Raw genomic sequence first — 10,041 nt, forward strand, 5'->3', positions numbered from 1 at the left:
ATTTATTTTTTTATATTGATTTTATAATAAAATGTGAGTGAATTGAGTTAGTGGAATGTGAGACTTACTTACTATTTATAGTAAAAATAAAGTGTGACTCTTAATCGGAGACGGATGGAGTATTATGTTATTCCTTATAACATAAGTAACAAATCCACATAACTTTCTTGATTTAAAAATAATTTTTCATATAAAAAATTGTATCAAATTAAATAGCTACTTCGTATAATTTTATAAAAAATCTAACGAAATCCAAATTTGATAGAAGGTGGAAGGTGGAATCACATTATCATTTATGGTAAAAGTGAACCAGGACTCCTATTCGTGGACGGACTAAAATGAAAAAACGAGACTCCTATCCGCAGACGGAAGGAGTATAAAGAAATTTGTATGGTCATTATAAATATATTGTTAACTTTTGTGACATGCACATTTCGTATAATGTCAGTGGTTGCCGCAGTATTTTGATGTTAAAGGTTATTAAGGGTTCCATTCTCTTAGGTAACAGATGTAAGACATTATGTCTGCGTAGCTGAAAGTTGCAAATTATGAGATAAATTAAATTATATAGAAATCAGAGATATGTAATATTTAGTATTAATTATAATTTTTTTTTAAAAATAAGTTAAGTAATTAAGTAGTAGCAAGAAATTTTTTGTGCATAAAAGTTACAGATAAAAAAAAGCATCACAAAAAATAGCTAAAAGAAAAGTTGAAATGATTAATTATGAATAAATTTTGAAATAAGTTAATTATGAATAAATTTTTGAAATAAGTTAATTATGAAATAACATGATTTCTTTGTGTATAACTGCTGTAAGACAAAAAACATCATAAAAAAGTAAAAATACAAGTTGAAATAAAAAGAATCCCAACTGAGCTTGAAGGGAACCGGACACGGTCTAGCGGTGGTGTGGGTGACAAAACAAAATAATATACAGTAATCCAGAAACCAAAAACTGCAAAACACATAAATATTTCAATAATTAATTAGGTGGTGCAAAATGAAACTGAAAGAATGTTTTAGCCATAAATTACAAAGAATAAAACTCGTAACTACAAAAAAAAGAGATGAAGAAGAGACTAGCTAATTAGCTTACAACAAAAATGGGTGGTGCAGTGCAGACTAGCAGATGTCACAAAAATAGAGGGTGGTGCTGGGTGATTCCCCCCTCCCCCTGTCTTCAATGCCTCTCAGAAATGCTCTCATTGAAAGGTGTTGTGAAGCACATGTCATAACCGATGCCAACACAATGCCTACTGCTACCATCAAACCTAACCTGTATTACAAAATCAGGACACCCTTCACTCGGCATTTGGCAAGCATGCAATAGTAGCTTCAGTCTCAAATTGTCCACAACTCCTAGTTTGGCTACTCTATCAGGGATGAGTTGTTCATAAATTACTACTAATTAATTGCATCTTTTGACAATAACTCAATTCGTGCAAACCAATTATTCTTGTGAATAGAAGGAAACAAAAACTACAATTCATGGCATCAGGATCAGGTAGGATCGAGAGTGTCCATTCAATCAACATTTCCACAAAATATGAACTGGTTATGCATATCTTTCTATAAGCTTTAAGGTGTATATAGCCTAAGGCAATATCCCACTTACCACATTTATTAAATTATCAATTGCATAACTCATCCAAAACGAAAAAAAAAGCTGTTTCAACCATCTTTACTAATGTACCTTACAACTACTCTGACTGCTCCCTCGATAGTCCATCCCCAAGTATACACATTGATCTATATTTTTTATCAATAAATTCCAAAAAATATACTCATTTTTTTCAATATTGTGAGATAAGATTATCGCCTGTCATTTTGCCCTTCCATTTATTGTAAACATAATAGCCCAAACAAACACTAGTTTGAAATAAGGTGAAAGGAGATTTTTTTCCTCCACAACTTATTTGGCTTGCATAGTGAAAATGACTTGATCTATTGCAAAGATATTAGAAGATGCGAGGGGAGACCATATAATACCTCAAAAATAGAGCAGTAATTCCAAGGAAACAAGGTAACAGAGGAATTGCCAGGGCAAAAGATGTCATCCCTAACCCATAATACCAAGTAGCAACATCGCAAGGTGACAATTGTCGCACATGACCTTTTAAGAAACAAACATCAATAAATTTTTATGATCCGAAGATGCAAGACGCAAACATGATCGACTATGAAATATTCCTAAAGTAAAATATACCTTTTCCAGAATCATATTCTGAAGATTCGGGATGTGAGAGGAAAGATGATTGATGGGCCACGTATATTCCCCATTGATGGATTATGTAAATATAGCTTCCGAACGATAAGAAGAATACTGTGAATGTCCATTCATACACAAGGAGCAAACCAGTCCATGGCATAACTTGTCGAGGCACAATTGAAAATGAAAGTGCAAGGGAGACTAGAGTGGCCATAAAGCAAACAACCACCGATATTGCACCCAGAAAAGTAGGAAGTTTGCCCAAAGCTGCGTTTGGAAACTGTGTTTCCATACATTATCATAGTAAATATATCGGATCATTCAAAGTTATAGGGCTGAATACCATGCTTAAAAGCATACACCTGAATTAGATCTAAGCTGAAACACATGACCGGCAGCTTGATCATATGGCTTAATATAATGAGTTCTATATGTATTCCTCTATGTATTTTTATTTGTATAAAGGAGAATATGAATGTCAAAGTGTCAACTATGTTTGATGGGGAAATATGATCAATAAACATTTCATTCACCAGCAATTATTATTTACTAAAACAGGTGGTGAGCGCAGCGTACCTGTTGGTTTGAGCTGATGGTGGAGGTAGTTACAGAAGGGTAACCAAGTACTCCTCCAGATCTGAAGTTATAATATAGGTGTCTGATATGATCAATCAGCGGTCGTGTCTGCAGTAAAGTTACAAACTTAAAATGTCAGCCCTAGTGAATCTGATAAAGAAGATCCGTAGAAAGGAAAAACCACAGTTGCTAACCTGTAAGGATGAGTGACAATAACAGAAAACAAAGAACGCAAATGGAAGCAGAATAAGAAATTTGACTAAAAGATCTACATTTGGATTTTGACCCCCTCCAGTTCCGGGAAGAGTTTCTTCAAGCTCTATTCGAGCATTCTGTATTATCAACAAAAAATATCTCGTCACTGATTACTAAAAGAGCAGATATAACATCAAGGACAGCCAGCACTAAAAGCATATATGACCGTTTATGACGTACTGAATTGGAAACATAATCAGTACCTGCCAGACATCAACAGGTTTAACAAGCCAATGAGTCCACCAGTCCCAAGGTTTAAGAGGTCCAAGTGTGTAATGAATAACATGGAGTTCTTTCTCATCAACCATCCACTGGAAAGAGGAGCACGTGTTAAAATATGAAAACTATCATAGTCTTCACAAAACTTACGAGGCATTCTTCAACAGAGCATTCCTTCTACATAAGCCATGTTCATATAATTGAAAAACATAATCCAGCCTAATTATATGTTCCACATTTTGTCTTCTCTGGTATAAACATGTAGAACTCCAGAAAATATAGATATACTGATTTTGCCATCATAAAAGAAATGTAGTGGTTGAAAAATACAAAAAGAAAGAAAGAAGGGCAAGGAAACCAGACAACATTTTATCATTTCTGCCTTAACATTGCCCCACTCTGATTTAGTGGAGCTAGCTGGGTTTAATATCTACAATTTGTGCGAAAAAACATCTTCAACCCAACCATGCATGCAATTCATATATAACTGCTCTTAATTAAAGAAATTCATAGATTATTCTATTCCTCAGGTATACACTTGTAGTGTCCCCTCAGTATTTCTTGTCCAAATATGCATAGTTGTTAACTGTCCTCAGATTGCAAATGTCCAATACTATATCTAACAATATATGGAATTCAAAACTGTCACAAAGAATAAATAAAAAAATTTGCTTACGCAAAATAACCTCTATCCGCTATCCATCATCAAAAACTTAAAAAGATTATGACCACCAACCTGCATTTTCTTAATGTATAATAGACACAAATCCAAAGGACGTAAGGGATTGTAATATAGTACAGATACTGCAGAATCATTGCTTTTAAATAACTAGCCATCTTCGTATTTTTTAAAATTTTATAGCATCAGCAGAAATATATAAACATGGGATAAACTCTCAATCCACCCATCAGAAAACAGAGAAGTCATACTTTCTTTGAGTTGGGGGGAGGGGACAGCAATGGGTAATGCACCCGAGACCTTCCCCTTTAACACAGGGGACATCCGTTCGTTAGGAAGTCCCAAAGAGAAAATGGAAAAGTAATACTTAAACACACATATAAAGATGCTTAAGAAAGCAGGCAAGATCTATGACTTAGAGGTAGTCGCCCCTCCTCAAGCAAGGACTCAAACATCAGGTAGTGTTATAAGCAGTTATAGTATTTGTAAGTTACTAAACCCTGTTTTAGACATTTAGAGAGAGAGAGAGAGAGAGAGAGAGAGGTAAAGAATCATACTTTTTCGGCAATAAGCATATGGTTAGCTACATAGAAGCAATGAAACATAAGATGAATCATATTAGAGGTATAGAATGATACCTTGTTAGCGAGCATGTAAAGACCAACATCTGCGTTGTATATAGTAGAAAGTCTCTCCATTTTACGTATGGGTCTAGACTTCAATTCCTCCGGAGATGCCTGAGGGTCAAAAAGGCGTGCATTGGCAAAGTCCGGGAAATATGAGTTCAGAAATCCTTGGTCACCTGCACAGTAAAAGATGAGAAAGATTGGCAGGAAATATAGAAGTTGAACATTACCCTCAAACCAAACACAGAAAAAAGTGTCATCTTAAGTTCTTAATCAATAGAGCAATCCATCTAGATTCTGGAGTATATGATTATGTTCAACATCTTTCATATGGATGCACAAAGATAACTTAAAATCATAACCTGCCATATTATGTTCCATTTGAATAATGGGGAAGAATAAAGATCAACCTAACATACCACAGAAACGCTAGAAACAAACTCGGAAGACCCCCTTCTTCAGGAAACAGCATGAGCAAATCATGTACTACTAATATACTATTAAGCATGTAAAATAATTTACTCATACCTCCAGTGTAAGAATACATTGTATTTATTTTGCTGGACATATCCTTGAATACTTTTTCTGATGGTTCAACCACCATCACTCCAGAATTCAACCTTTCTGAATGCTTTAAGTTGGCACAAAACTTTTGACACTTGAAAAGATCTTCAATGTTCTTCACTACAATTGTGTCAGCATCAAGATACACCACTGCCAAGATGTAAAAAGAAAAATGTACGGGATGAACAACAACTGCATCAGATTTCTGCACCAACAAACTGTATTTCAACTCAATCTTGCTAGATAGAAACATCACCTTTTTTGTAGTCAGTCATGTCAAATATTTTAAGCTTCGTATAGACACCCCAAAACCTCGTTGGGCGTATTTGATTGGGATTTTCCAGTAAACTAATTGTTTTCACAATCCAACCATCTGCCTGCATGATTGAAAAATAATCACACATGAGATTATCCAGAGTAAGAAAAGGTTACAGAAGAATATTCGTTCGTCAACATCATGCTAGGTAGCCATCATCTCAACAAAATGCAGGACACGCTCAGAAAATAACAAAAACCATCGTCCCAATCATGCTCTTCGCCATATATAATTATCAGACATAATGACCGAGTACGAAGCTGTCTGCCCCTCTTGTAGTCTCCAGAGAAGTATCTCAGCACTAAAACAAGAAACTTGATATAATCCCCAATGCAGTAGAGACTCAATATAAATATTCTTGGTTTTGTTTAACGGGAAAGAAAGGAAGTTCATGTTTGAACCAAGCTGATTCATGATCAAATTCGAATCCACCATAATCAAACTAAAGACAGTTAGGCAATTACGAACTGAAAGAAAAAAACTCGATCATACAGAAGACATAAACCTTCCTCCAAGTCACCCAGAAAAAGAATCGCATAATCTAGCTCAGAAACAAACACCTGAAGCAGCTGTTTAGTATAATCGGAAACTCCGTCAGAGACCAACGCAACCATATCTTTTGTGGAACCCGAGTCCCGAATTGACTTCCCCAAAACTCGGATGCCGAGCAGGAATTCATCACCGTAGAGAAGCGTGACGTATGCTTCTTCTGACCCTAATGCTCCATCAATTCCAATCAATATTGATACAGTTAATATCCAACAAATAAACCCTAATCTCCACGTACTCAACATCATATTCTTGAGAACTCGTGATGAAGATCTGAGGAAATTTTGGGAAATCTTACGATTTGAAATCACTCTAATTTACTAATGTGTATTGATTATGATGAACAATGCATTGTTGCTGAAAACTCTGTAGGTGTTCACGTCAACTTGAGAATTTCCTACAACTCTCGCTCTGATCCATCTCACTCTCTCTCCTCATTGTTCATCATATTCATATCATATGATACATTATCACTTACTCATTTTCATGAGGTTATTATTGATCCATACCTTCCAAATTCCAATGCATAATAATATTGCATAAAATTAAAAGTGTCGTATACATTATTGAAAGATAAAAACGCCATCCCACGACGACTCACATCGCCATATAAGCGTTGAACAAAAACGGAAATATTTTCTAGAAAACGAAACCCGTTCACGATGGGACTCGAACCCACAATCTCCCGCTCCGGAGGCGAGCGCCTTATCCATTAGGCCACGCGAACTTAACGTTTTCTGGTCTACAATTGCAGAAATATATATATGTATGTATTCATCACTGCCAAGACCCCAACTAGATAATTCATGATCTATTAATTGTTGTTGTTTCCACTGAAATCAATGGCCCTGTCCTTAATCAAATACCAACACACCCCTAAATTTCTGCCCGCTAATCATATATTGAAATCATGTTCGCTTCTACATTTCTTAGGTGATGCTTATTAAATTTTTCTTCTTATTTCTTCTACTTTTCAATATGAAATTCGCGGTTTTTGATTCTTCAGGTTTTCCACATTGCAGCAACGAAGCGGCAAAAGATTGATCTGCGCGGCATTTTCTGCCGCCGGAAGTTCTGGTTCAAGCAGGGTATGTAAACCCATATGAGGTGATTTGTAGCAGTAGTAGTAGATTTATTTTTCTGAGATTTTACTGTTATTTCTGAAAATGATGTTCGATTCTGCGCCTCAAATAAAAGCTATGAGTTTGTGTAATCGAACTCATCAAGGCAGCTTACTCGAAAAAGCGCAAGGATGCCGAGAGGAGGAGTGATGAAGCTGCAGCAGCTCAAGTATGACTAGTTACGTTCTTTTGTGAATATTGGATGTGTGTGTTTCTCTGCTAGGCATTATTTGGTATTTTTATCGCTGTTACATGTCCTATTTGTAGCTGGAAAAAGCGTATGATGGTGAAACATTTGGTTCATTTAAGGTATGTATGGGTTCTCTGTTCCTATTTTCATCATTGAGTTGAATGTACTGGGTTGGCTTCATCAATGCTTTGGTCAATAACTGAAGGTTGTAATTTCTAACAATATCGAAAGAAGCACAAAAGTTTTAATAAGTGAACTGCTGAAGTAGTGATTTTTCCCTTCCATTGGATTGAAAATGTGGAGCAATCCAAGAAAGCCTAGAGATCGAGAAATTTACAGATTACACTCAAGTTTTCTCTTAAATTTTTACGAGTATTTTGTTGATAGTTACTGTTTGCTGATTAATTTATTGTACTTTGCTTTCTTACATCAAGCTTCATCCGCCAACAATGTTTCTCGTTGTTTTTGAGTTTGACTGCCATGATATAGTAGTATCTTTTTTCTGATCCTCCTTGTAGTATAATCATTTGATCATTTGACTGACACAATAACGAAGATTCTCCTACTTTTTTCTTCATTTTCTCATTAAAAAAAATCAGACTTTATCAATTTCAAGAGAGTGATCTTTGTTTTGAGCTGAGTGACTAACTTACAAAACGAATGTGCTTCCATTGTACCTGATAACAATAAGCTAATCTTTCATCATTAAGTGTGTTTATGGTGGTAGAGAAAATAGCATGTACCCATTTTTCAGTCCAGCTCACTGAAACATGTAGAATTGGTCCTATGAAAATGCATCTGTATGTTATCCTCATTCTTCTATTCATTTGAACCTCAGGTTTTGAAAGATATAAAGTATGCAGATAAGCTACCAGTCATTCCATGGGGACCAAGGTGTGTATTTCCATTAATTTCCAGACAAAACTTATGGGAATTAATGTTGTTATGATTCCATGAAGTTAGTTCTTTTGCTGTCGCTAAATCTTCATCATCCTTATGAGCAGCAGCTACTCTGATGACCTATGTGCTACGGATTATCAGCAGCGCATTGGTCATCTGATCAAATTTCAGGTATTCGAAACTTCATGTCAGTCCACATGTGTATGATGGATCCTGAAACCTGTGTCCAGATTTCTGTAGATCATCTATTTGCATTTCATGCCATTGAATGAATCAGTTTTGTGCTACTCTTGATACTCCTGATACCTCTGCCTTTGTGGTGAAGATCTTATACTGTACATTATTCAGGTTTACCAAATCTGAGGCCTAAGATATTCAAATCAACATGGCAATATGAACTGTCGTTGTATGTACAAAATTATTTCAACTCACATTTCCCCTTGGTGTTATCACTGTTTTTTTTTGGGGGAAGTATTCGACTAAAAGTAGATTAATGAGAAGATGTCGGTTGTCATTTTTAGAGATGCAATTTCAAGTCTTAATAAATCCTAGCATGCTTAAGAGTTAAGATACTATTTGAAGATATATCATGTAGGGAAGTCGGAAGTGTGGTCAATGACTCAATAATTATGACTTGGGCACTGCTCCAGATATGAAGGTGTTAAGTTCAATAAAGTTATAACTCAAAATTATATCGTGAGGAGTAACAATCTGACAGAATCCAGTTGTCAGCATATATGCATTATTATGAACCAACTCAGGCATCTCATTTTGCTTATAACTTTTCTGCAGAATTGCCATCTAAGCTTGTAGAGACATTAGCTCCTGGGCTAACAAAAATATGGTTGTTTAATAAGAACTCTTAACATCTGCCATTAGGATTTTCATTTCATTGGATTAATAAAAACCTACACTGTAAGTTGCAGTACTGATGTGCAACATATAGGTCCATACTCATGCATTGGAAATGCCATGGATATTTCTGTTCCTTTGTAAAGCGTGAATAACATAGATCACCTGCCTTGTTCATTTTGCAGACAGCATGTCTATCGGATATTTGAGAAGTTAAAAGCAACTGTTGAACCTCCTGCATCTTCGACATTTAGCGTAAGTTATGATGAGAAATTGGTGATTCTTTTCAATGTTTATTTGCTTTTTCTTCAAGAAAGATTTTCCAGTATTTAATGCTAATTTCTTAATTGGAAATGCTAGTATTAGTTTCAATAAGTGATCTCTCCACACTTGTTTTTAGTGCAGGAAGAGGGTGGTGAGGATGAAGGGAGGATGTTGAGAATGGGTAAAAGGCTGCTTCGATCTCTTTCACTGGTTAGCTTTTGCCTCTCTGGTAAGTGGAATGATCCAAGTTATGATAATGTATTATGCTGTTTAAGTGGGTTGCTGAGTAAAATTTTAACTGTATTCATGTGTTACAGTTTACTGTATGGCATCTCTATTATTAATATGCAGGGCTACACTGGTGTTTTGAATGTGATCGAATATGCACCTGGCTTTGTACCTGTTTTCTTGTACATCAACCAGGTAATAGCCTCTCCGGTCCTATCTTTATAAGTGTACCTGTGATTGAATTCCTTTGAACTTCTTAAAATATCATGATAAAACTTTTTAATATGTTTTAGTAGTAGTATATAGTGACACATAGACTTAGTTCCATACTCCCGTGTTTTAAAATGCACTATATCAGAACACATCTTCAATTCATTGTGCGGGATATGGATTTTCTATTCTGAACTTGAAAGTGGCTTCAGAGAGCAGTCGATCTATGATCAAATGCATGTGAGGAATTTGTCATTTGACCTATCCAATAGACTCAGC

The 10,041-nt window shown here is 35.5% G+C and overlaps 1 protein-coding gene, 1 long non-coding RNA gene and 1 other non-coding gene across 8 annotated transcripts; 1 reads left to right on the forward strand and 2 right to left on the reverse strand.

The window, feature by feature from the left end:
* Window positions 1–960: 960 nt before the first annotated feature.
* On the reverse strand, window positions 961–6,439 carry LOC125207781 (inositol phosphorylceramide glucuronosyltransferase 1-like). Its single transcript, XM_048107256.1, has 10 exons — window positions 6,009–6,439; window positions 5,389–5,509; window positions 5,097–5,282; window positions 4,581–4,744; window positions 3,248–3,355; window positions 2,984–3,121; window positions 2,790–2,897; window positions 2,211–2,493; window positions 1,994–2,117; window positions 961–1,280 (listed from the first exon to the last, which is right to left on the reverse strand). Exons 1-10 carry the CDS (start codon window positions 6,243–6,245, stop codon window positions 1,127–1,129), a joined length of 1,623 nt encoding a protein of 540 aa, XP_047963213.1. The 5' UTR covers window positions 6,246–6,439; the 3' UTR covers window positions 961–1,126.
* Window positions 6,440–6,651: 212 nt separating this feature from the next.
* TRNAR-CCG lies at window positions 6,652–6,724 on the reverse strand. Its single transcript has one exon. It is a non-coding gene; the product is annotated as a tRNA-Arg (tRNA).
* Window positions 6,725–6,818: 94 nt separating this feature from the next.
* Window positions 6,819–9,748, forward strand: LOC125204948. Of its 6 annotated transcripts, none has more exons than XR_007173675.1 (9): window positions 6,819–6,930; window positions 7,020–7,104; window positions 7,195–7,287; window positions 7,386–7,427; window positions 8,147–8,202; window positions 8,313–8,379; window positions 9,246–9,315; window positions 9,461–9,553; window positions 9,676–9,748. It is a non-coding gene; the product is annotated as an uncharacterized LOC125204948 (long non-coding RNA). The 6 variants fall into 6 exon arrangements; XR_007173677.1 differs by having other exon boundaries at window positions 7,020–7,085; XR_007173676.1 differs by having other exon boundaries at window positions 6,863–6,930; window positions 7,004–7,085.
* The last annotated feature ends 293 nt before the right edge of the window (window positions 9,749–10,041 follow it).

Source organism: Salvia hispanica, chromosome 2 (genome assembly GCF_023119035.1).
Source record: "Salvia hispanica cultivar TCC Black 2014 chromosome 2, UniMelb_Shisp_WGS_1.0, whole genome shotgun sequence".
NCBI lineage: Eukaryota > Viridiplantae > Streptophyta > Magnoliopsida > Lamiales > Lamiaceae > Salvia > Salvia hispanica.